At 47.0% G+C, this 27,424-nt stretch overlaps 1 protein-coding gene and 1 pseudogene across 2 annotated transcripts in view; both read right to left on the bottom strand.

The window, feature by feature from the left end:
* Positions 1-720: 720 nt before the first annotated feature.
* The window catches only part of EVI5L (ecotropic viral integration site 5 like), a 1,151,000-nt gene continuing 1,124,296 nt past the window's right edge, over positions 721-27,424 (bottom strand). The window contains exon 20 of one of the 2 annotated variants that reach the window (XM_078681273.1): positions 721-1,685. In XM_078681273.1, coding sequence (XP_078537399.1) covers positions 1,362-1,685 — 324 coding nt within the window. In that variant the 3' untranslated portion in view covers positions 721-1,361. The remainder of the gene's footprint in view (positions 1,686-27,424) is intronic. The other variant, XM_078681266.1, reaches the window with a different exon arrangement.
* LOC144791561 (uncharacterized) lies at positions 8,755-10,122 on the bottom strand (annotated as a pseudogene).

Here is a 27,424-nt window from a genome sequence, read left to right as displayed (position 1 = left end):
CCACCCTTCTGCAGTACCATAAACGTCTTTTCAGGTATTAATAAGTCAGCAAATACCTCATGAACGTTTGAACTCGTGTGCTTTCCCAGCAACAGGTACTCAAAGACGTGTGAACCCTTATCTTACTCTATCTTCACGACCATTGAATAAAACTCCCCCTCAGCAACTGCAGTTGGAATTCCGCAGAGAATAGTCACAACGTCTGATAAAAGATCACCAATCAGAATATGCAGGCTCCAGTGAGGAGAGGAAAACGTCCACATGCATGCATTGCTTGAAGCCGGTCTTCAGCAGCATACATTGGAGAGGAAGGCCTTTTTTTTAGCTAATCAAATAAATAATGCAAACTGTAAAAACACCTGTTTCAAGAAGGGGAGAGAGAGTGTAAAAAAGAATGGACATTCGAAAAGTGTGGAGAGTCAGGGGAAATCTTGAAGATCAAAAAAACTATTCTGTCTATGAATTACAGTTAGAGACCAGCCTATGCAAAGAGATGGGCAGTATGAAAAGTTTAAGGGACATAACCTTTTAGTGAAGCTTTCTAGTTCTGTCTGTGGTGCACTCATACCCAGCTTTTTGGGAAGGAGGAAGCGCAAGAACAGTGTAGTTATCTTTAGAGAAGGGGAAAGTGTTACAGGCCAACTGGTCAAAATGTTTTAAGTTTCTGCTGAACAGAGGGTCAGAGATATCTACCCAAGTGTAAATTGATAAGAAATATATAAACACCTTTCTTGTTTATTCTAAGTTTCAGCCGACAGTTCTTGAATGCTAAGTGGTATGCAATGGTTCTCCCACATCCTTTTGGTAAGTGCCGCCTAATCTCAAGATAAAGACCCCGTGCAGAACATCAGGAGGACGAATAGTGACAGGGACGCTTGCGATGATGAAATATGACACAAGCCCTTCACACAACAAATAATCCAAGTAGTTTCTTAAAGTTTTTTTAACAAAAAGAAAATAGTGCACATCCTGGGGTACTGCAGCCGAGGAAGGGCAAAATAACAAATAAATACAAAACCTTGCAAGCTGTTGGACCTGCCTGTTGATTAAAATATGGTGTCCGCCTGGGAAACCAAATGACCCATAAATAAGGTAACACTTCTCATTGAACACAGGCGCTGGTGCCTCAATGCTACGTGCAAGACTGCAAGAAGCCAATCCATGGGCTGGTCTGTCCAGCCAAAGATATTCTTACCAAAATAATTATGTAGTAGCCTGTGGTTAACTCATCCACTGACTTTGCTTGAAATGTTCTGCAATTATCACTAGGAAGAGCACCCACTGGCTGAGGCCTGCCATTTTTTTTACATTGTCAGTAGCCTCAGATGCCCACCGAAGACGTTCATGAAGGCCCAACAAATCTAGTCAGTGAAAACCTGTGAACATAGGATGTCAGCTTTAGTCTCTGCATTGGTAACCGTAGGAAAATGTGGGTCCTCCTGCTCCTCGCTGTCTGTACTACCATCGCTGTCCTTGCCAGAGCTCTCAAGGGCACGGAGGAAGCGAGCGTTTCCGGGGGACAATGGGTATAGGGCATCCTGCAGTGCACCAACCACCATGGGGTTACCAAGAAGCTCCTCATCAGACGAGTGGAGTGAGTCCTCATCATCATCCTCTGCCATGTGGTTTACGATGTGAATGCCATCAAACGCCATGGTAGGTTTCTGTCCTTTCATCAAACGGATCTAAACTCGATGACGAGCGGAGAAGAGAGAAACATAAGAGAAAACACCAAGTTAAGAATAATCCATTGTCATTTTAACTTCTACTGTTGACATTACATGCAGAACTTATAGAAACCAAAATGTACCTATAGAGGACCACAACACTAGCACCCACAATAAATGCTTCCGTCACACACAGAACATACAAGCTTAATGAGGCAAACAGCACTCCAATAATTCTATAAGACTATGTTATTAAACACTTGTATTGATTTATTTATTCATTTATTTAAGAATGTTTTACCATAAAGACATCCGTTTTCTTCAGAGCACTAGATTAAAGTTGGTATGCAGAAGCATTCAATACTTGGTTAATTTTTGCAGACACCAGTCTCAATGCTGAGGCTATTTTAAAGGGCGATGTAGAAACTGGTTAGAATTGGGGTAGAAAGTGGTTACACCAATATCTTCAGTTACCGAAAGAGACCAGTCTCAATCCGGTCGGGAGTCTCTGATTAGCCTCAATGATTACTTCATACCCAGTACTGAACAGCATTGTATTGCTCTGTTACATTTGTGCACCAGTTAGGCCTGGAAAGCGGTTTTTCTTCAGTTGAAAGCAGCATATGTGGTCTGCTGATGCAACTCCCACCTGAGCCGTAAACACCATCATTCCCTGTCCCCTAAAAAACCCTCACAATGCCTAAACTCGACCCATCCCTGACCACCAAACTCCACGTATCCCTGAACGCTAAAAGCTGCTCTTGCTACTCCTAAACAACACCCATCCCTGAAATCTATAAACCCCTTACTACACCTGAACTCCAGCAATCCCTGATCGTAAACTCCACTCATCCCTGAACCCAAGCAGCCCATTCTAAACCTAAACTCCATCCATCCCTGAGCCCTAAAACCCCTCACTACCCCTAAACTTCACCAATTCGTGAACTCTAAAATCCCCTTTTCATGCCTAAACCCTAACCATTACTGATCCCCTAAAACCCTCTAAACTCCACCCATACCTGAAAACACAATCCATCACTAAACCCTAAAAAATACAAATTCTACATCTAAACTCCACCCATTCTTGACCCTAAAATTCTTTCTGCCCCCAAAACTCCATCTATCACTGACCTATAAAGTCCCACACCATTCTAAACAGCATCCATTTCTCAATCTTAAACAACTTTCACCACCCCTATGCTTTACTGATCACTGAACTGTAAAAACTCTCACCATCCCTAAACTCCACCCATCATTGAACCCTAAAAACCGCCCAACACCTCTACACTCCTCCCATCCATGAACCCCCCACTCTTCACCACCCTTAAACTCAACTCATCTGTGAACCCTAAAAGTCCCTCATTATCCTTAAACTCTACCTATTCCTCCCTCAATCAAACAGGACTTATAATGTGTGGCTAATCACCCATGAGGGCTTCCAGGCATTGATAACTCTTCTGCAAAAGAGGGTTCAGATGAACAGCCAGGCCTTGAGACCTTCCGTGAATTGAAGCAGCGAGGATGAGGTCTGGAGGCGAAGGAGTAGGTCGTTCTAGGTCTTCACAGTTAGGTAGGAGAAAGAGCATCCTCCACTGTCGCTTTGGCGGAATGCGGGGGGGGGGTGAGTGAGGGATAGGGAGGAGGAGCGCAGGTGTCTGGAAGGTTGGTGCATGTGCAGGCGGTGGTTGATGCATTCCTGGTCCTTGGTTGTGTAGGGCTTTGTAGGTGTGAATCAGCATCTTGAATCAACATCTTTTCTGAATGGGGAGTCAGTGAAGCTTGCTGAGGTGGGGGCTGATGTGGGTCCACTTTGGGAGGTTGAGGATGAGTCTGGCCGCCGAGTTCTATATGGTCTGCTGTCTCTTCGTAGAGTGTGCTGCTGTAGTCCAGCCGGCTGGTGACTAGGGCTTGAGTGATGGTTTGTCCGGTGTTGCCAGGGAGCCATTTGAAGATCTACTGGAGCACGCGAAAGGTAAGGATGCAGGCGACGGAGACTGCGATTACCTGTCTTTCATGGTGAGCTTGCTGTCCAGGACGATGCCAAGGTTACAGGCATGGTCTGTCCGTGTGGGTGAGCTTCCTAGTTCGGAACGCCACCAGGAATCGTTCCATGGGGAGGTGATGTTCCCGAAGATCAGGCCTGTGTTAAGTTTTAGGCAGTTGTCTTTCATCCAGTCGGGGACACTCGTCGTGCACCTGCGAAAGTTGACCATCGTGGTGGAGAGGTCTTCTGCTAGCGAGAGGATGAACTGGGTGTTGTTGGTGTAGGATATGTTTAGTCAATGGGTTCTGATGATGTTGGTCAAGGGGGTCATGTAGGTGTTGAACAGAGTAGGGCTGAGGGGTGAGCCTTGAGGGGTGCCACAGATGAGGTTCTGAGGTGAAAGGAGGTAGACAGGTTCTCTGGGTTTTTCCAGTGAGGAAGGAGGCGATTCATTTGAGTGCGTCTACTTGGATTCCAATGTGGTGAAGCCTCTTTATAAGTGTGTGGTGGGATAGGGTGTCAAAGGCTGCTAAGAGGGCGAGGAGGATCAGGGCCGCCATTTCTCCCCAGTCAAAGAGGGTTCTGATGTTGTCAGTGGCAGTGGTCATGGTGTTTTTGGTGCTGTCGTTGATGCGGAAGCCAGATTGGGAGATGTCCAGAAGATTGTTGGTCTCTAGCGTTCTTTGAGTTGACAGTTGATGGCTTTTTCGAGGACTATGGCGGGAAAGGGGAGCAAGGAGATGGGATAGTAGTTCTTGAGTTTGGGGAGGCCGAAAGATGGTTTCTTGAGAAGGGGTTAGGCTTCAGCAGGTTTCCATTCTTTGGGGAAGGTGGCAGCGGTGATGGATGGGTTGAAGATGGCGGTGAGCTTGTTGCGTATCATCTTGTTCCCAAGCCTCAAGATGTGGCGGGCACAGAGGTCTGTAGGTGCTCCTGAGTGACAGGAGTTCATGATGGCTGTAATGCCTTGTGTGGTGAGCTGGTCCCAGGTAGTGAGCAGGTGTTCAGGATTTGCATCTGTGGGAGCAAGGAGGCTGAGGATGCCTGCGGTGGTGGGTTGGGGTGTGAAGTTTTTGTAGATGGTGGAGATCTTGTTGTGAAAGACATCAGTCAGGGTGTCGCAGAGTTCCTGGGAAGGGGTGATGATGTTTTCGGTGGCTGAAGGGTAGGAAAACTCTGATAATGTTGAAGAGTTCTTTGCTGTGGTTATAACTGCCCCAATGCAGTTGGCAAGGGGGCTCCTTTTTGCCTTTTTCAGGAGATGGTGGTATTGGTTGAGGGAGGGCTTGAAGGTGTCTGTGTGCTCCTTGCTGGTGAGCCATTTCATTTCAAGTTGCTTTGAGTTGCATGTAATGGTTCTCAGTTCTGTGGTGTACCAAATGGCCATTTTTGGAGGTTCTCTTGAGTGTGGTGGGCTTGACAGGGGGAGACTCTGTTGGTGCAATCAGTGATACAGGGTGAAAAGTTCACAAAAAAAACCCTCACCACTCCTCAAATCAACCTATCACAGGTGAGAGATCAAGATGGCCACCGGGTAGGAGCTCGACTTGGGTACTCCGGGTTGGGGATCTTCAAATCGGTAGATTTCCCCTGTTTACCCGACTTCCACCACCCAACCTACCTACATCGAACGCCTCTTGTTTACGGATCTATGTACTGGTAGTGGCCTACCTGCTTGTACAACTGCCCGGGCTCCGAGATCCCTTGCCTACCCACCCTTTGGCAGCATTGAGCCCTCAGACTCGGAAAATCGGCAACTCCACCTGGCGGATTGAACCTCTGTCCCTTCGCCATCTGACCCACTTCTCCCCTGCGGGACTGTTTCCTTTCCCCGAGGTATGCGTGCATCATCTTGCCTTCACTCCTCTACATCGAAGACGCCTTACGGTTCTGGAGTGGTGACCCCGGGTCCCCTCCTGGTTGGGGCCATTGGAGCTGCCACCTGAGCTCGGGGGCCCAAATCCCTCACGACACCGAAGTTTGGAGCGCTACCACAGTGATCTTTTCGCAGCTTGTTGGAGGGCGCTGACATGGGCAGAATCACCGCCGAGGTCCCGTCAGATGAAGAAATGCAAAGTTTAATAACGGCAGATGACGAGAGACTTCTACAACCATCTTGAGCACCTGAGTAGAGAGATTGTTGATCGCTTTGTAGTAATCCATACAGAAAGCTGCATATAAGTTCTTGAAGTATCTTTAATGGAGTACAGATTTCATGCAGCAACCTTCAGCTGTACAATTCAATACTGGTTAACATTGGAACATTAACCGTGATGCAATTCCACTGCATCACAGTTACATCATACAATTCTAAATATTACCACATATCTTCCCCCTATGGAATCTAAAAGAAAAATTATATTTGAGAAAACATTCAACCTAAGAAATACATGTATTGCAGGTAAACATTTTTGAGAATTTCTTTGAAGAAAACACCAGGATTAATAAAAACATCACCTTTATAAATGAGAAACTTTGCACAAATTTCCAAAACTCCACTTCTTGCCATCATCCAGTTCAGCCACAGAACCTCTGACAGAAATCACTTTATGCGGCTGAGAAAACTTGCTCTCTCCTTTCTTCACAAATCCAAATCTTCTTATTACTACCTAATCACCTTCCTCAAACACTAACTCCTTAGCATTTTTTCTGCTGTTAAAATCTATCTTATTGCGCCACTGACAATCTACAACCCTTGATCTCATCTTTTCTCTATCAACCCAAACGTGATTCTTCTCCTGCAACCACATCGGGGAATCCTTAGTACTCTCTCTTAGGTTCTCTGCCCTTCAAAGCAACAAAAGGAGAGACTCCAGTCACTGAATGAGGCATAATCCTATGACCCCACATCATTCTACGTAATTCATCCTTCCATGACAATCCATTAGCTAGTGAAAATTGAATACAATCCATCACAATGCGGTTCACTCTTTCCATGAAACCATTTGCTTATGAACGAAACAAAGCTACTCTTTCATGACTGATTCCAAGACCACAAAGAAAACTAGTCATTTCAGAAGAAACCAATTGAACTCCATTATCTGTTACAAGTGTTCTCGGTACACCTTCTTCCAAAAAAAAACCTACTTTTAGAAATGCTATCACATTAGCAGTAGTGACTTGTCCCATAGATTTACAAATAAACCATTTGCTATGATAATCAACCAAAACAACCAAAAGCCGATTACTGCTTCCCAATTTGTCAATTGGACCCAGCACATCCAGAGCTAATTTCTCCCAAGGTTTCATAGGTAATTCCACACATCTCAAAGGAGGTTCTCGCGTAGTTTTTACCTTATCACTATTGCTACACGCATGACAATCCCGCACAAGATCTTCCACATTCCTGTCCATTTCAGGCCACCAAAAAGATTCTCTTAATCTCCGTTTAGTTAAACTTCTACCTAAATGCCCCTCATGTACGATTCTCAACAACCTTGTTCTCAACAAAACCGGAGGAACTATCCTATTTCTTCTCAAAATCTTATCTCCTTGTAAACTAAGCTCATCCTTCACTGACAAGTATTGTTTGTGTACACCCCTTTCGCTAAATCCATCCCAACAATTCATAATCAGTTCTCTCAACTTCTTATATTCTTCATCCTTCTCCATTGCTTCCTTCCATTCATCTTGACTAATAGCAAATTCACAGTCCACACTTACAACAAAATCTTCCGAAATCTCCACATTAGAGTCATCTTCCACTGGCATCCTAGAAAGGCAGTCGGCAATAACATTCTTATTGCCACGCACATACTCAACCACAAAATTGTAATCCAAAACAGATAGTAACCACCTCGATATACGGGGAGTTACAGTTCCATCTAAACTCCGTCCACCTTTAAAAATATGGACTAAAGGTTTATGATCCGTCTTTACTACAAAAGGTAGGCCCAACAAATAGTACCTAAAATGTGCCATTCCCCAACAGCATGCCAGGGCTTCTTTCTCTATAGTTGAGTATGACTTCTCTGCTCCCTGTAATCTGCGTGAAGCAAACCCAATGATTGTTTCATCATTATCTGACAGTTGGAACAAAACTGCCCCTAAACCGACATTACTAGCATCCGTGACCAATATGGATTTCCTCTTAGAGTCAAAATGTCCCAACGATGGAGCACTAGAGAGATTAACTTTTACCTTATCAAACGCATCCTCACATTCAGAACTCCACTCAAACACAGCCCCTTTCTTCAAGAGAAGTCTCATAGGTTCCACTAAATCAGCAAATTTCGGAACAAATTTCGAATAATATTCAGCAAGACCTAAAAAGGACTTTAATTGCTCCTTATTAGTAGGACAAAGAGCATCTTTCACAGCTCTCACAATACTGCTATTTGGTCTTATGCCCTCTGCTGAAATTTGATGACCTAAATAATTGACTTGAGTCAATCTTATTTGACACTTCTTCCTTTTAATTGTCATCCCACATTTAGAAATTCTTTGCAAAACTTCTTCCATCAACTCATCATGTTCATCGAATGATCTCCCCACAATCATTATATCATCCTGAAAACATAATACTCTCTCCATCCCCTTGAATATATTGTCCATAATACGTTGGAACAAAGTCGAGGCTGATGCCAAACCAAACGGCATCCTGCAATACCGAAACGCCCCCAAGGGTGTTACAAATGATGTTAAAGGACGTGACTCGGGATGTAAGTTCAACTGATGGTGGGCTGAGGACATGTCTAGGACACTGAAAACACAACCTCCACCCATTATGCTTAGCATTTCTCCAATATTCGATAAAGGTTGTCTATCCACCCAGATATTTCGATTTAAATCTCTCAAATCAATACATAAACGAATTTTGTTACCTTCCTTCGGTGCAACGACTATTGGGGATAACCATTCAGATGATTCTATTGGTTCTATAACTTTAGCTTCCAACTATTTATCTAATGCTTTACCAAGTGGTTCTCTCATCATATGCGGTTTTGTCCTAACCTTATGTACAATAGGTTTAGCATTTTTTTTTAAAATGATACGATGAGCAAACCCTTTCAACATACCCAAATTATCAGAAAAGACATGTGAATACTTTTCCATTAACACCTTTCCCCACTCACTGCTCAGCTCCACTTTTGAAGACCAATTTTACACATTTTGTTCAATAACAATAACTGGTTCTACAGCATTTGGATTGAGTATAATGTTCAAATCTTTCTGATTTCGCCATCCAAGCAAATCAGATCCTTCCTGGGTGATATAAACTCTTCCATAAACCCCATTGTTTTTGAAAATGATATACATCCATTGCATTCCTAGAATATTAATTTTTGAATCAATATATCCTACAGCTCCTACATCCGCTTGTAGAAGATTCTTCATTTCTCCATGCATTTTTTCTTGAAAAGTTTCCTTTGAAACAAGAGTAAAAAGACTACCAGAATCAGCTAAAAGTCTTACTGTTCTTTTCCCAATGTGATCTCACAATGTGGTTTTTCTAATTTCTCAGTACTCTCCTTTTATAAATTCATACAACTACCATATATATTTAACACATCAAAATCACATTTTTCCACAGTTTCTACAACTTGTGATTTATTTAATTCCACCCCTTCTATAGATAGGAACAATTCTTCACCTTGTTCTTCCCCGTTTTCTATTTCTTTGACACTAGTATTTTGAGTGTATCCCTTTGATCTACATGCCTTTGCCAGATGACCTCTTTTTCCGCATACTCTACATGTTGCATTTCTTGCACCACATGCGAAGCTTGAACTGACGTGTCCTGGACACCCACACCTATAGCAAATAATGGGTCTCCTTTCTCCAGTTTTAGGTGATGCACTCTCATTACTTTTATTTACTGCTTTTTTAAATACCTCTTTTTTAACTTCCTTGACTTCCACAGGAGTTTCTTTACTCACAACTACCATCGAATTTTCAGACACTCCTTTTCCTTTATCAATTTCCTTGATCCACAAGGCAGTATTTTCCATACTTCTAGCAATCTGAATAGCTTGTTCCAATGTAGGGTCTTTTGACAATAGCTTTTCCTTTACCCTTTTGTTATTTGTACACCTTACAATTTGATCCCTTATCAAGGAATCACATAAACCTTGAAATTCGCATGTAACAGCTAAACCTCTTAAAGTTGCCACATATGACATAATACTTTCATCAATCTTTTGCACTCTGCAAAAAAAATTGTGTCTCAAAAACAATATTCACTTTCGGAGTAAAATGCCTTTCTAACATCTGTAATGACATCTCATAAATATTTACTGCTTGACCATCCCCCATACCCAATGATATTTCAGGTAAGTCATCATAAATTCTTCTTCCTTCTACTCCAAGATGTTGTAGAAGTATGGCTTGTCTCCTTCCAGGACCATATTTGTCCCCTCCAATGGCCAATAAATATGTGAAAAATATATTTTTCAAACGTTTCCAGGGAATAGAGGGCTCTCCAGGAACAGGTAAAAAATTTGGAGGCACAGACATAGATTCATAAGACATAGCTGCAATTTAAATTTAAAACAACAAACCAAAACAACAATCCAATACAATTATTTAACACAATAGATTGAAATAACAATCTAAAATAATTAATTAAAATAATTAAATAACATAATAGACTGAAACAACAACCTAAAATAATTAAATAAAACAAGAAATGTGATTTTCTTGGTAGATATATTTGAGTCTGTTGTTTATTTCAATGAGCAGGCAGCTTGATGTACTCCTTCCTTTCTTTCAATCACAGTTTCTTTCAATCACAGTCAAATAGATCGGGGACTTCATTTGAAATAGAACTAAATTAAAAGTACTCAATGTTTATTTATTTCTTTTTAAAATGATCGATTCTGCACACAGAAAGTTAATTACTTTAAGAAAAAAGCAGTTTCCCTTGAGCGCTAATGTATTTCACCTCCAACTCGAATGGCAGGCAGATTTGTTTATTTAGAAAATAAAGCTTCTTGCGGTAAAGAACAAGTTACTTACCTTCGGTAACGATATATCTGTAAGAAACAGTAGTTCGTATTAGAATCCTACCTTAGAATATCCCCAGGCGTCAGACTGGATCCGGAAATTTTGCGTAGCAGTACCCTTGCGCGTCGGTAGGCGTCGTCTACGGCTCCGCGTCCGTTGTCGGCGTCGTGGGCGCCGTGATGACATCGTCGGAGTACTTAGACGCCGCCTCCGCGCACTGACGTCCGTTCTTAGACACAGCTTTTCCGCGCCAGAAACGCAGAGCCATGTTAAAAACCAACACTGGTGCCATTGAAACTAGGGCCCTGAAAGGGGATGACCTTAACCCAAGATATCAGTTCGCAGAACGGGGAGGATGGGTGGGGCGGTAAGGAATCTAATACTAACTACTGTTTCTTACAGATATATCGTTACCGAAGGTAAGTAACTTGTTCATCTGAAAGAAACAGTTTAGTATTAGATTCCTTACCTTAGAATAGATACCCCAGCAATACCAACCCCGTTGGTGGGTCTGCGAACCAATAATCACACCAGAAAGTCCTGGAGGAGGGAACGGCCAAAGAAGCCATCCTCCGGACTTGGCTGTCCAGGCAGTAGTGTCTTGCGAACGTGTGCAGCGAGGCCCACATAGCTGCCTGACAGATGTCCTGCAAGGGGACTCCCCGGCCCAGGGCAGTAGTAGCCGCCGTGGCCCAAGTGGAATGGGCCCTCAGCCCAACAGGAGGCTCCTTTTTCGCCAAGGAGTAACAAGCCTTGATACACAAGACGACCCACCGAGAGATGGTCCTCTTGTGCACCGCCCGTCCCTTCTTAGCGCCCACGTAACCAACAAAGAGTTGGTCATCCACCCGGAACTGGCGTGTGCGATCTAGATAGAACGAAATCCCACGTTTTGGGTCCAGACGGCAGAGCCGCTCTTCCTCTTTTGAGGGACGCGGTGGCGGAAAGAAGGTGGGCAAGGTGATAGACTGTCTGATATGGAAGGCCGTGACAACCTTGGGCAGGAAAGAGGGTCTAGTCTGCAACACAACCATGTCCGGATGGACAGAAAGGAAAGGGGGTTTGGACGAAAGAGCCTGGAGCTCACTCACTCTCCTGGCAGAGGTGATGGCAACCAGGAAAGCAGTCTTCAGAGTAAGAAGGCGGAGAGGACAGTTGTGAAGTGGCTCAAAGGGAGCGCACATCAGAAAGGTAAGGACAAGGTTCAAGTCCCACTGAGGCATCACAAACGGAACAGGAGGGAACATGTGTGTGATGCCCTTCAGAAAACGAGATACAATAGGGGACTTGAACAAAGAAGGTTGATCAGGCAGCCTTAGAAAGGCTGAAAGGGCAGAAAGGTAGCCCTTGATAGTGCCCAGAGAAGAGCCCTGCTGGGCAAGAGAAAGAAGGAAAAGAAGAACCTCAGAAAGAGGGGCAGAGAGAGGATCCACAGCCTTTGCTGTGCACCATGCCACAAATTTGTTCCACCTGCAGGCGTATACCGACTTTGTGGAGGGACGCCTGGCTGCCAGAATAACAGTACAGACTTCAGGCGGCAAGTCAAATGGCCTCAACTGTCGCCGCTCAATCTCCAAGCATGGAGGTGGAGACTGGACAGGTTCGGTGGAGGACCGTCCCCTGCTGCTGCGACAGAAGGTCCTCCTGAAGAGGCAGACGAACCGGGGGATCGACTGACATACTGAGTAGCTCGGGATACCAGTACCTTCGTGCCCAGTCCGGAGCCACAAGGATGACTTGGGCCCGGTCGCACTTGATCTTCTTCAGCACTCTGGGCAGAAGTGGAATAGGCGGAAAGGCGTATAACAGACCGCAACTCCACTCGTGACGAAAGGCGTCTCTGAGCGAGTGCCGCCTTGGAAACTCCAACGCGCAGAACTGATGACATTGCGCGTTCTCTTCTGTGGCGAATAGATCTAACCAAGGCTCTCCCCACTGCAGAAAGAGACCATGCTGCACGTCCGAGTTCAGATGCCATTCGTGATCCATCATGCACCGGCGGCTGAGTTCGTCCGCCCTGGCATTCAAAGAACCTGCCAGGTGTTGAACCACCAGGGTCACGCCCTGATGTCCCAGCCACTGCCAAAGGCGCAGAGCCTCTTGGCAGAGGGTCCACGACCCCACCCCGCTTGTTGCAGTACCACATGGCGGTGGTGTTGTCCGTGAACACCTGCACTACACTCCCCCGGACAGAGGGGAGGAATGCCTTCAGTGCTAGACGAATCGCCCACAGCTCCAAAAGGTTTATATGGAGCCGGGACTCCGCCGGAGACCAGAGGCCTCTGATCTCCGCCTCTCCCATGTGGCCTCCCCAGCCCTGGAGGGACGCGTCCGTCACCACCACGTGCCCCGGTTGGGGAAGGGAGAGGGATCTGCCGCTGACCCAATCGCGGTCCGTGAGCCACCACTGCAGTGCCCTCCGAGATCAGGACATGGTTGCCCTGTTGCTGGGCCCACTGAAACTTCAGGTCCCATTGCAGAGCCCGCATCCGCCACCGGGCGTGATGCACCAGAAGGATGCAAGAGGCCATCAGCCTCAGAACCCGCAGCGTCAACCTGACCGAGACCCGGGATAAAGGCTGAAAGAGTGAATCAGAGCCTGAATATCCCGAACCCGCTGTTCGGGAGGATAAACCCGAAACTGCGCCGAGTCGAGAACCGCTCCGATAAAGAGGAGCTTCTGAGAGGGGCACAGGTGTGACTTCGGCACATTGATGGAAAACCCCAGCTGGTGCAGGAGGTCTGCCGTCGTCTGGAGGTGGCTGATGACTGTCTGGGGCGAGCCCGCCTTCAACAACCAGTCGTCGAGGTAGGGGAAGACTGAAACCCCTAACCTGCGCAGATGCGCTGCGACCACCGCCATCACCTTCGTGAACACCAGTGGGGAGCTGGTAAGGCGGAAGGGGAGCACGGTAAACTGAAAGTGCTCGTGGCCAACCGTGAACCGCAGGTAGCGCCGGTGGGCCGGCAGGACGGGGATGTGGAAATAAGCGTCTTGTAAGTCCAACTCTACCATCCAGTCTCCTGGGTCCAGGGCAGCTAAAACCTGAGCCAGTGTCAGCATTTTGAACTTCTCCTTCCGGAGGAAGCCGTTGACGTTCCGTAGATCCAAGATAGGGTGTAGGCCCCCTTTGCCCTTCTTGGGTACCAGAAAGTAGTGGGAGTAGTAACCACACCCCACTTCTTGCCCAGGAACGCGCTTGATGGCCCCCTTGGCCAAGAGGTCCGTAACTTCCTCCTGCAGAAGTCGCAAATGATCCCCCGATACGCGGTGGTATTGTGGTGGCATGGCTGTAGGGGTCGCCTCGAAGGAGAGGGAGTAGCCCCTTCGGACGATTTGCAGCACCCACCTGTCCGATGTGACAGTGCGCCAGTGGAGGAGGTGATGGCGAACCCTGCCCCCCACTGGCGTCACATGGGCCTGAAAGCACGGACTAGGAGGGTTTCGAGGCGGATGCTGCGGGGGAAGGTGTGGACTGGCCTCGCCGTTGTCCCCGACCGCCGCCACGGCGGTTTCCACGGCCAATACCGCGTGGATGTTAGTCTGCGGTGCGAGGCTGGCAGCACGTGTGGGGGTGCCCCTTCCTTGGCCACGAAAGGAGGGAAAGGCACCCGTTTGCTGGCGCGGGGCCGAGAGGCCCAAGGACCTGGCCGTAGCCCTGGAGTCCTTAAAGCGCTCAAGCGCAGGGTCTGCCTTGTCGCCAAAAAGGCGACGGCCATCAAACAGTATGTTCATGAGGGTATTCTGGACATCGGCCGAGAAGTTGGCGGACCTCAACCAGGCGTGGCGACGAATCGCCACCGTCGTTGCCATCGCCCTGCCCAGTGAGTCGGTGGTATCCAGCCCACACCGGATGGAATACCGTGCCGCATCCAGGCCTTCCACAAGGGCCTGGTCGAGTTTAGCCCATACCTCCATCGGGCATTCTGGCAGCACGTCCACGACCGTGTCCCACAGGGAGTGGGTGTAGCGGCCCAAGAGGCATGCGGTTTTGGAAGACCGCAGTCCCAGACTCAGGGAGGAGAATACCTTCTTGCCGTATTGCTCATACCTCTTGGATTCCCGATCAGGGGGAGCCGTCGGGAATGCGGTCTGGGAATTTGAAGCTTAGATGACCAGGCTCTCGGGGTGGGGTGGGTGGACAGGAAACAAGGGTCGCCCGGGGCCGGGCGGTGGCGTCTGGCCACGTTCCTATCTACAGGCGGACCTGTAGCGGGCCTGGACCAAGTGCCCAAAAGAACGTCAGTCAAGGCCTCATTAAACGGCAGCAGAGGCTCAGCCGAGCTTGACTGCGGTTTAAGGCCCTCAGTGAGGAGGTTAGTCCTCACGGCCGCGACGGGGAGCTCAAGGCCCAAGGCCTTGGCCGCCCGCGTCAACACCGCACTGAAGGTTGCCCCCTCCTCCGTAGCCACGGTAGGAGGTGAGACAAAACCAGTGTCTGGTGAGGTGTCCAGACCACTGGCATCCCAAGTCCACCTGTCCAGTCCTCCTGGGACTGACACTCCCGTGTCAGAGGGTCCTCAGACCCCTCCCAACACTCCTCATCACCCATCTCCTGATAATCAGGGTTGTCAAATGATGGGGCCGGTTCATTGAAGTAAAACTCCAGAAGCGGCGTCGAGAGCGGCGCCCAGCGGCGCCGCTCCGGCGCCGGAACCGGATCGAGGGGGGCATCGGGGACGGCTCCGCCCGAAGACGGCGCCGGGGGCGACACCTGAGGGACCGGCGCCGGTGAGGTTGTCAGGTCAACCGGCGACGACCCGGATCCAGAAATGGATCCAGCGGGGCCCTGCGCGCCGGACCCGAAGGCGCCGGCGGCGTCGGGGCCGAAGCACCCGCCGGCGTCGAAGCACCCGACCCGCTAGGGCCCCCAGACGGGTCCGCTGGGCCTGGAGGCGCCGCGGAGCCCGCCAGAGGAGTGAGGGACCTCATGGCCATGAGGAAACGCTCAATCTCCTCCGGCGTCGCATGCTGCCCAGGGACCGGAGGGTATGGGGCAGGTCGCGACGCCTGCGACTCCGACGGAGCCGCGTGGGCGGTGTCACCCGAACCCCGGGCCTCGTCGCGCGAGCGTCGGGGGGGAGTCGGAAGAGCGATGACGTCTCTTCGACTTCTTGTGCGTACCTGACGACTTCGAACCTGAGGAGTGATGGCGAATGGTTAACATTGGAACATTAACTGTGATGCAATTCCACCGCATCACAGTTACATCATGCAATTCTAAATATTACCACACGCTTGAACTAATCTTGCCGTTGGCACAGTAGCCAAATAACAGGATCTTGTTGAAAGATCCAAGGGACAACACGCGCCTTGGTTGATATAGGCACAACAAAATTGTTGAGGAAGTGCCAGGAGATTTTGCATTTTGATTATCTTGCAACAAGTGTTTGCTTATTATTAAACATCGCCACTAGAGGAATCGCCCTGACGAAGTTCTTTTTCCAAGAATGAAATGCGTTGGCTGCCCGGTGTTGCCTTCACTCCTCTACATTGAAGACGCCTTACAGTTCTGGAGTGGTGACCCCGGGTCTCATCCTGGTTGGGGCCATTCGAGCTGCCACCTGAGCTCGGGCCCCAAATCCCCCACAACGCCGACGCTTGGAGCTCTACCACAGTGATCTTTTCGCGGCTTGTAGGAGGGTGCTGATTTGGGCAGAATCGCAGTCGAGGTCCCGTCAGATGAAGAAACGCAAAGTTTAATAATGGCGGATGACGAGAGACTTCTACAACCATCTTGAGCACCTGAGTAGAGAGATTGTTGATCGCTTGAACTAATCTTGCCTTTGGCACAGTAGCCAAATAATAAAATCTTGTTGAAAGATCCAAGGGACATGAGCCTTAGTTGATATAGGCACAACAAAATTGTTGAGGAAGTGCCAGGAGATTTTGCATTTTGATTATCGTGTAGTTCTGAAAATTCTGGACTCGAGAATTAAACTTCATCATAGCATGACGACTTTTATATCAAAAGACCGAGAATGGCTAGTACACTATGTACAAGCATTTTCGTCATATTCGAGTGACATTTTCACTTAGAAATCGTCATTTGCGTCCTGAACCCTTGGCTTCCATTTTGTGTACGACAGCCATTTTGTGAGTTGCCCTCACATAGGCAGATGATTAAGCCAAATTCGATTCCAGAGGACACGTACACCTTAATTGACTTTCCTGTGACCTGGGCAAGTTGGAACCATTGCCCCAGGCCAAACCGGTTTGGTCAGTTCCTCTCCCAGTGGCCGAACCAGATAGCATCAAGGCACAACATGCCAAAAACCCTTTTCATCGCACACACACCCTGCCTAATCTTGCTCACACCTGTCCCTGCTCTTTTCTCTCTCACTTGCTTTATGAGGAGGAGGTGCCCGTTTTTATTGGGGGTCCACCGGTATCTGATGGAAATGCTGGGCCTTGCCGGGTAATTTGTTGTGGGATGGACAAACTGAAATGGGAGCTTGTCATCCTGACTCTGCTTTTCCTTTGTAGTGAAACTATGTGAATGGTATACTGTAAATCCAAGAATGTTTGCCTGAAGCTTAATATTTTGTATAAAAAGAGAAGCCTGACTTTGTAAGATTGAGCAGTCTCCTGAGAATATACATCCCGTGTTGTTGTACTTCTAGGACGCCTGTTACTTGGTTGCAGCCAATAAAATCGATCCTTGACTTCACCTAGAAGACTCTGAGTTTCTGTGGTCTAAATCAGGAAAGTACTCGAGGTCTTTGGGTGTGTTCCCTGACACCACTGGGTTACCGGTTCGGTACCGGTTCTGAAAAACCCAGTACCTCAGTTGGCGCCCAACGTGGGGTGATACCAGTGGTACCGGTCCAGCCAGAGGTTCGTGAGGAGCTTCGTGTGAAAATTCTGGAGGAAGGCCAACCACTTCAACGACCCCTGCATGTCGACGTGGTCCGAAAGTCTTTGCTGCGAGGTTCCCCGCTTCCCGACGGCTACAAAGGACTGCTGCCCTGGCTATCGCCCTGATTTGGACCCTTGAAGTTTGGTAGAGCGAAACGCTAAGACAAGTCTTCTGGTGACGTCATCGATATCTCAGTTAAGTATAAGTGGAGCGTCTCCCAGTCCTTAGTTGGTTCTTAGTTTTGGGTATCCCTTTGGGATCTTTATTTGGAACTTGCAAGTGCCAAAGCCGAAGGACTCGTGTATTCACGAGAAATATCGTAATCGATAATCCTTTGAAGTTTGGAGCTAGACTAGAGAGCGAAGATGCCTGGTCTTAGCAGACTTGGAAATTTGTTTTGTCTTGGTTGTAATAATAGGGATTCCCGATTGGAGGACTCATGTCCGGTTCCTCCGATTGGAACTCCAACTTATGAATTGTATGTGAAACATGGAGTAGGCCCCATCACATATAATGAAGTGTGGATCAAATACACCAGAAACGATGGTGTTTTAAAATGGCCCCAATACGGTAGCTTTGACACGGAAATCTTAGATAATCTTGAAGTTAAATTTTTTAAGAAGAAAGCCCGGCCGGTGATGTTTGACTCTTTCCGCCTATGGCGTAAGGAGGCCAAACAGAAAGAAATTAAATTAGAGAAGAAAAATAAGAGAGAAAGGGATATTTCGATAATTGAAGCTGCTATGCAGTATAAAGACAATGAAGAAGAACAGATGAGTGAGCAGTTGCACAGGCAACGTAAAATGGTAATAGATAAATGCTATCCAGTTTTGCCGCCTCTTCAGCAAGATGCAGCAAAAGAGCTTGAAAAAGATCCGTTAATGGTGCATTTGTTAAGTTCGCCACCCCCCTATGCGCAGAATGCTACAGCACCCCCACAACCTTTAGTTGCGCAACCCGTGGTTGCATTGCCTCCTGCTCCTCCACAGCACCCACCAGCTACTCTTCAGCTGGCTCCTGCTCCTCCGGTGCAGCCTCCTCAAGGGCCACCGGCTTTCACATCTGCTCTTCCTATACTCCCTACAACTTTGACTACTATATCGACTACCACTCCTGGTACTTCTCCTGACACTGCCTCTGCATCTGCCTCGTCTCACTCTGCTTTCCCTCTTGTCTTTTCATCGACTTCTCCTTCTGTTCGTCAGAGAGTGGCTAGTACTGTTACTAGTATTCTATATCCTTTCTTTGGAGCGGCAAGCCCAGCTCCTGTCTCTGAGCATAAACAGTTGCGTAGTCAACAGCCTGATTCTAGGGAGAAAGAATCGTTAAATCATTTGGCACATAGATGGGTGACTGACCCGACAATATGTGATCTAGAATCTATTATGGATGTCTTCCATCAGTGGGAAGCATCAAAGCAGAGATACGTTTTTGAGAAAATGTGTGCTTTTCTGTGTGAAGATTTAGAGGAAAATGATTTAGACTCTAATCCTCCTGAGTTGAGCCATGTACGGTTTGAGTTTTCAAAAGGCGCAATTGTGGGTTCAGATGTTAGGAAAGCAGTTGCGACGTTGTTGTCACTTAGGACTGAAGGTGTTTCCAAATCATTGTTTGAGTCTGATTTTTCTGATAAAAAGAAGGGAAGACAATATCCCATGAGAGAAGTTCCTCCACAATGGAAGGAAGAGGTAGCGGCTGGTCCTGGTAATAACCCCCCAGCCATACCAGCACACTTTCAGCGTGTGTGGGTACATGTTCCTTGGAAGCGAGCTGAAGTTTTGGCCCTTAAACAAACATTGCCTGATCCCCGTAAGAATCCTGCAGGGTATTACAAGGAATTGTCACAGACTGCAGGTTCATGCATTATGAATTTAGCCGATATCGATATGTTATTTGGGAATGTTGTTCCACAGCCTTTATGGGGAAAGATTCGTCATGCAGATCATGATCAGGAATTAGGTGATTCATGGGCTAATATTGCTGCTGCAGATGCCCGACAGGTTGGTGGTGCTAAGCCTGAGCCTTTAGTAGCAGATCTCCCTGGTAGGATCATTGATTATATGAAAACTATAATGCCTGCGATGCGTGTAAATTGGGATAAGTTGTCTGCGTGCAAGCAGAAGAAAGATGAAACGGTGTCTGATTTCTTCACCAGGTTTGAAGAAACGTTTGTCGACCACAGTGGTCAAGATATGAGCACAGAAGGTGGTCAGCGATTGTTCGTCGATAAATTTGTGCACAATCTGCTTCCCGAGTTGTGTATAAAGTTGAAAGATTCAGAGAGTTCTTGGGCAGTTTCCTCTTCAGCACAGATATTGGCTCCTGCACAATATTATGAAAATAGAGACAAAGACGAGAAAGATGGAGCAGAAAAGAAAACTAAAGAGTTGAAAACGAAGGTTCTGTTACAGCAAGCGTATCCGCCACGTGGTGGTGGTGGCCAGAATAATGGTGGTCAGAGTAACTATCAGAATAATTATCAGCAGCCTCAACAGTATCAGAGGAACTCGCAAAGAGTCAAGTATACTCAGCCACGTGTCCCTGTAGGTCCCAATCAGTGTTCATATTGCAAGGAAGAGGGTCATTTTAAATATAGTTGCCCTGTCTTGTTACAGCGCGCAAATGGTGTTTCTGGCTCAAGAGGTCGAGGTGTTCAACAAGCACCTAGAGGTAGAGGACGTGGAAATTTCCCCCAGAACGCTCGTTCCCTTCCGCCTCAGAACTCAATGAATAGGTTTGATCAGCAGAATAACGCATCTGGTAGGACAGCTCAGTACTATGCTGATGATTACTATACAGAAGATGAGCATTGGGAAGGTAATGATTGCTAGGACAGCCATAGACAAAGAGAGGGAGTTGTTTCAGTTCCAGTAGATCAGAGTGGACCATACGTTGAGGTGATTACATCAGGTGTGTCAGAGCCTTTTCTGTTGGATACTGGTGCTACAAAGAGTTCCATTATGCACTCCAAACTCCCTGGCGCACCTTTGTCTGGCGAAATGAATGTTTCTGTAGGTTTTTCTGGCGCCCCGGTTAGGATCCCGATTTCTAGTCCTATGTCCCTTTCTGTTGGTCCTTGTGAATTAGAAGCACCCCTTATTCTGACAACAGGTTGTGGTGAAAACTTGTTGGGATTGGATCTGTTAAAAAGATTGTATGCGACTTTGTACTGTTCTCCTTCGGGAGTACAAGTTACACTGGGTAAGAAAGTGGTTTCCTCAATGTATTTGTCAAGGGATAAACTTCCAACAGAATTGTCGTTTCTTCCTGATATTCTTTGGGCTACTGGTCCTAATGATGTGGGTCTTTTAGAAATACCACCATATGTTGTAACATTGAAAGCCAATGTTAAAATGCCACGCATTCCCTAATATAAAATCTCTAGTAAAGGTGAAAAAGCGTTGTTAGCAATCGTTTACGATCTGATTGAAAAAGATGTAATTGAAGAGACAAGAGGCAACCTTTGCAATAGTCCTGTTCTGCCTGTTTTGAAACGAACTGATCCCTCTCAGCCACCTGTGTACAGATTTGTGATTGATCTGAGAGAGGTGAATAAAATAGTTGTACCACAATTTCCAGTTGTCCCTGACATTACTGCCCTATTGACTATGATTCCAGCTTCTGCAACGTGGTTTTCGGTGATTGACTTGAAGAATGCTTTCTTCAGCATCCCGATTGCTGAGGAGAGCAGGGATATTTTTGGCTTCAGTTTAGGGGGACGAAGCTTCCGCTTTAAACGCGCTCCCCAGGGCTACTGTGAAAGTTCATCAATATATAGTCAAGCTTTAAAGACACAGCTTGATACGATTGTTTTACCTGAAGGTGCTACTCTTGTACAGTACGTTGATGATTTGCTTGTTGCTGCAGATACTGAGGAAATATGTAAGAAAGCCACGTTGTCATTGTTGCGTCATCTGTGTGATTTGCATCACAAAGTGTCTCTCTCAAAATTGCAATATTGTCGACAAGAAGTGACCTACCTAGGTCATCTCTTATCGAAGGAGGGAGGGAAACTGACCCCAGAAAGAATTCAGGCAATAGCGAAATTGAATGTGCCAAGAACACAGAGAGAAGTGCGTGCTTTCTTGGGCATTACATCGTACTGTAGACAGTGGATTCCAAATTTTTCGTTATTAGCCAAACCCTTGGTGGCATTAACGTGTAAAGATACACCCAATCCCGTTCCTTGGTCTGAAGGGTGTCAGAAAAGTTTTTCTGAATTGCGCACAGCATTATGTTCGGCTCCTGTGTTGGATACCCCCAACTACAGTAAGCCCTTTACATTGTATGTCCATGAGAAAGAAGGTTGTGCATTGTCCGTGTTGACACAGTTGTGTGGAGACAAGCAGCGTCTATGTGCATATTTTTCTTCAACTTTGGATCCGGTAGCTAAAGCATTACCAAGTTATTTAAGAGCAACAGCGGCAGCAGCTGTTTCTATTCGACAGTCTGCTGGTCTAGTGATGAATAACATGCTAGTTGTGATGGTTCCACATGCAGTGGACACGTTGTTAAACAGAACCAAGACACAGCACTTAACTAGTGCTCGATTGTCAGGTTACGAATTAACCTTGTTAGCGAGTCATGTGCACATAAAAAGATGCAACACTCTCAACCCAGCTACGTTGTTGCCAATTGTAGAGGAATTAGATGATTCAGAACAGCATGATTGTTTTCTTAGAACAGAAGAAGAAACGAAAGGGAGAATAGACCCCCAGGACACTCCTCTTGCTGAATGTGATGGTACATTGTGGGTGGATGGTTCATGTTTCAAGCTCCCGAATGGTGACACGACTGCAGCATATGCTGTCACGACTTTGCATACAATTGTTGAAGCTGCACGTATCCCACATAATTCAGCTCAAGCAGCAGAGTTAATTGCACTTACAAGAGCATGTGTGTTGTCAAAAGGAATGAAAGTGACTGTCTATACCGACAGCCAGTATGCGTTTGGTGTGGCTCACAATTTTGGACGATTGTGGAAAGAACGTGGGTTCCTGACTTCGCATGGAGCTAAGATTCAGCATGGTCAGTTGGTGAATGAGCTTCTTGAATCACTGACCTTGCCTCTGCAAGTGGCGATTGTGAAATGTAGTGCTCACAAGAAGGTGACTGATGATGTTGGTCGTGGAAATGCATTTGCTGACGAAATCGCGAAAGAAACTGCAAGGAATGTGATGAGCCGAATGTATGTTGCAGGTCCTGCAAGATGGGTTGGTGATGTTGGAATGTGTGAAGACACGATAGAGAGTGTGAAGTCTATTCAAGCTGAGGCTACAGAGAAAGAGTTGAACATGTGGAGAGAAAGTATGGGTAGAATGGATGCAAATGGTTGTTGGGTTGAATTGTCAGAGCATCAGAGATGGTTGCTACCCGATGCGTACGTGCTTGCAGTGGTTACAATGGCTCATGGAATGGCTCACATCAGCGTGAAAGGGATTTGCAAGTTGTTGGCTCCAGTATGGCAAAATGCAGGAATTCCTAAGTGTGCAGAGAATGTGGTCAAGAATTGCATGGTGTGTCTGAAACACAATCCTGGTAGGGGAACCCCAACTCCAGCTGGTCATTTTGCACCTCCTACGTATCCGTTTGAGGTTTTGCAGCTAGATTTCATCCACATGGAGAGGTGCAACAACTTAAAATACGTACTCGTTGTTGTTTTTGCCTTCTCAAGATGGGTAGAAACATATCCCCTAAAGGACAATACTGCCTTGTCCACAGCGAAAGCCCTTGTGAAAGAATTCTTCCCCAGATTTGGAATGCCTAGAATGGTCTGGAGTGACAATGGGAGTGAATTCATAGGTCGTGTGATGAAGAAAGTATGTGAAGGGCTAGGCATTCAGCAAAAGTTCCACGCTGCAAATCACCCCCAATCAGCTGGACTAGTAGAATGCTACAATGGCACGCTTAAGTTAAAACTGGCCAAAATTCAAGCGAGCACAGGTCTTAAATGGCCTGACGCTCTCCCTTTAGCACTCCTATCTACCAGAATGACTGTGCATTCGCGAGTGGGACTTAGTCCATATGAGATAGTTTTTGGCCGCCCGGCCAACATATGGGGAGTGCCAAGGCCCACAAAGTTCAGTGAAATCGAACACCCTGTTTTACTTGACTATCTGTACGACTTGACGGCTAAATTGCGTGTTTTTCACCAACAGGTCCACGACACCCTGCCTCCGGTCTCTGAAACTCCAGGTCATCCCATCGACCCTGGATCCTGGGTTCTCGTGAAGAACTTCCAGCGAACCAAGAACGACCAGCCCAGGTGGACCGGACCGCACCTCGGCCTTCTTTCCACAAGATCAGCTGTTCGAGTGGAAGGAAAGAAGCACTGGATCCACGGGGTCCATTGTAAAAGGGTACCTTTACCTCTGCCGTATGACCTGTGGGTCCAGAAGGGTGTCGCTGACTCAGAGACTGAAACCGTGCCACGTTTTTTGCCTTTCAGTGATGCACGTGTGAAAGGAACACTTACTGAACAAGAGAGTGATAATATTTTGCAACCAGCTGTATCACCGTCAGTTCCATTGGACACTACAGAGCCTGAACTCCTTTTCCGGGATCACACCATACCTGGAAAGGAAAGATACAATTTGAGGCCGAGAAATACGAACTAATAAAAGTTTTTTTTTTCCTCCAAGTACTATTTTTTGAAAGTGCAGCTCTCCCATCAGAGAAACTTGCTTATTTTTGTTTTTCGAACCGCCATCCGGGTTCCGCTGCTAGGGCCGCGATTGCCCAAAGTCTTTGGGGTGCAGCTGGCGACGTTAGGTTGGTCCAAGGGAGTTGCCCTAGACTGACAGAAGCATTCCTTAGCAGAAACAACCTCCCATCGCGGGCAGCACTTTAGAGAGGATGGAGTTTTTCGAGATGGAGAGACCTGCCAAAACCATGAACTTTAAAGCCAGGATATGTAAAATGATGACAAAGAAAAGCTTTTTGATATTGTGCATTTTTATGTTATTCAGTATGATAATGTTTTTAATAGGATATGTTTTATTCTTTTTTCGAGTAACATTTGCACCCACTACATCGCCCATACCTCCTCCTACTGTTTCCTCTCATTCTTTTCAACCCCTTCCTGAACCCGAATCCGCTAGGAGATTAGAGTTTATTAATAACTCCTTCGTTCAGCTCTAGCACCAACACCAACTTGTAATGAACACAACTAACTGTTGGGTGTGTGGCCTAATGCCTCACACAACGGATAAAGGTATCCCTTATCTGGTCCTGCCTTTCAGCCATAATGGTTCTGTGTGGGCATACAGAACAATGTTCATCTATGCTCGTGAAGTCCACCCCCTACGTTCTGTGAAAGACAATCCTAAAAATAGTGCTTTGATTAAGGGTATAGTCGACATGATTAAGAAAGAGATTTCTTATGAAACTACCCCCGAAGATGAGACACTTGCCTATATAGGATGGAACGTGACCGGATATGGAGCTACTCTGAGTGAGAAACAGCAAGCTAAGAGATCTTCCCCGATTTGGATTGTACCCCATCAGGGTCACCTGTGTCTGCAAGGTACTAGTAAGAATCCCAGAGCTCAGTTAGGGAAAAGTGTCTGTACAGAAACGTATGTTTTTGGGTCTCAGACTTCCCCCGCGTTTTTAGCAGCTAAGGGTACCTATTTCATCTGCCATGATAGAGCCTATACATGGTTGCCCCCTGACTTTTCGGGCACATGTTTTGTTTCGTTCCTGTTGCCTCCCACCTACACAGCAGCGGCAGACTACCACAAGACAAGGGTAGTTAGAGGTGTCTTGAGTAAAGAAGACACTGCAGGTCAAGAATTTGGGGACTTTGCAAAGGGTTTTCTGCCGTTCCGGGGACCCATGGTTAACAGCAGGAACATAAGGCAATTGACAAGGGTGGTTGAGTCCACCGTAATTGAAACTGTTGGTGCCCTTAGTAACTTGACTGCTGAGCTCCAGTCGGATCGTCTTATGACCCTTCAGTACAGGGTCGCTTTAGATGTCATACTTGCAGACCGAGGTGGGGTATGTAAATTGATCCAATCGAGTTGCTGTGTTTTCATTCCAGATAACGCTCCAACAGTGTACCAGGCCATCTCCAAACTGCATAAGATTTCCGAATCTATTCATGTGGATAAAGGAGATTGGTCGTTAATGGGATGGTTCTGGGAACTGATATCCGGCTGGGGATGGAAAATTCTGATGGTCATTGGGATAGTCTTAGCCATTCTTTTCCTGTTCTGTCTGTGCGTGCAGTGTGCCCCTGCAATATGTGGCCACTGTGCCACATCATGTGTAAGGAAGCCTGTATCAAGAGACGAACTAAGTACTAGGATGATGTTACAGCAGCATCTCAATGACTTTAGGAATATAGACCTGGACTCTGATTAGCATAAGATTAGGTTAAATTGCCTATGTAAGGGCAAAAGGAGGGTTTGTAGTTCTGAAAATTCTGGACTCGAGAATTAAACTTCATCATAGCATGACGATTTTTATATCAAAAGACCGAGAATGGCTAGTACACTAAGTACAAGCATTTTCGTCATATTCGAGTGACGTTTTCACTTCGAAATCGTCATTTGCGTCCTGAACCCTTGGCTTCCATTTTGTGTACGCGCATGTGAGTCCCAGGCACTCCACACCACTGGAATCAAGCTAGCCGGGCTGAAGAGAGGTGTTACCTCGAAACCGGTCCGGTCCTCGGATGCTTGTTTCCGTTCTGGGAAGGACATGGCTTTTGTAGTTCGGACTGGACTGTTCCCATGGGGCACAGGGTCAGCGCTGATTTGCATATCGCCATTGTCTAACCCAGGGTGGTGTGGAGTGGAAAAACGATGGATTTGGGCCCAGATCTTTGGACTGGGGTGAATGTGTGACATTGATCCACATTCTGTCCATCATTGTTGTGTTTGCAGTTACCGCTCTAAGTGTACTGGGGATGCTCAGACGTGAGTCCCAGGCACTCCACACCACTGGAATCAAGCTAGCCGGGCTGAAGAGAGGTGTTACCTCGAAACCGGGCCGGTCCTCGGATGCTTGTTTCCGTTCTGGGAAGGACATGGCTTTTGTAGTTCGGACTGGACTGTTCCCATGGGGCACAGGGTCAGCGCTGATTTGCATATCGCCATTGTCTAACCCAGGGTGGTGTGGAGTGGAAAAACGATGGATTTGGGCCCAGATCTTTGGACTGGGGTGAATGTGTGACATTGATCCACATTCTGTCCATCATTGTTGTGTTTGCAGTTACCGCTCTAAGTGTACTGGGGATGCTCAGACGTGAGTCCCAGGCACTCCACACCACTGGAATCAAGCTAGCCGGGCTGAAGAGAGGTGTTACCTCGAAACCGGGCCGGTCCTCGGATGCTTGTTTCCGTTCTGGGAAGGACATGGCTTTTGTAGTTCGGACTGGACTGTTCCCATGGGGCACAGGGTCAGCGCTGATTTGCATATCGCCATTGTCTAACCCAGGGTGGTGTGGAGTGGAAAAACGATGGATTTGGGCCCAGATCTTTGGACTGGGGTGAATGTGTGACATTGATCCACATTCTGTCCATCATTGTTGTGTTTGCAGTTACCGCTCTAAGTGTACTGGGGATGCTCAGACGTGAGTCCCAGGCACTCCACACCACTGGAATCAAGCTAGCCGGGCTGAAGAGAGGTGTTACCTCGAAACCGGGCCGGTCCTCGGATGCTTGTTTCCGTTCTGGGAAGGACATGGCTTTTGTAGTTCGGACTGGACTGTTCCCATGGGGCACAGGGTCAGCGCTGATTTGCATATCGCCATTGTCTAACCCAGGGTGGTGTGGAGTGGAAAAACGATGGATTTGGGCCCAGATCTTTGGACTGGGGTGAATGTGTGACATTGATCCACATTCTGTCCATCATTGTTGTGTTTGCAGTTACCGCTCTAAGTGTACTGGGGATGCTCAGACGTGAGTCCCAGGCACTCCACACCACTGGAATCAAGCTAGCCGGGCTGAAGAGAGGTGTTA

The sequence above is a fragment of the Lissotriton helveticus genome, chromosome 1_1 (assembly GCF_964261635.1).
Source record: "Lissotriton helveticus chromosome 1_1, aLisHel1.1, whole genome shotgun sequence".
Classification (NCBI taxonomy): domain Eukaryota; kingdom Metazoa; phylum Chordata; class Amphibia; order Caudata; family Salamandridae; genus Lissotriton; species Lissotriton helveticus.
Note: the sequence above shows the minus strand (reverse complement) of the source record. Positions and strands in the feature narration are given on the sequence as shown.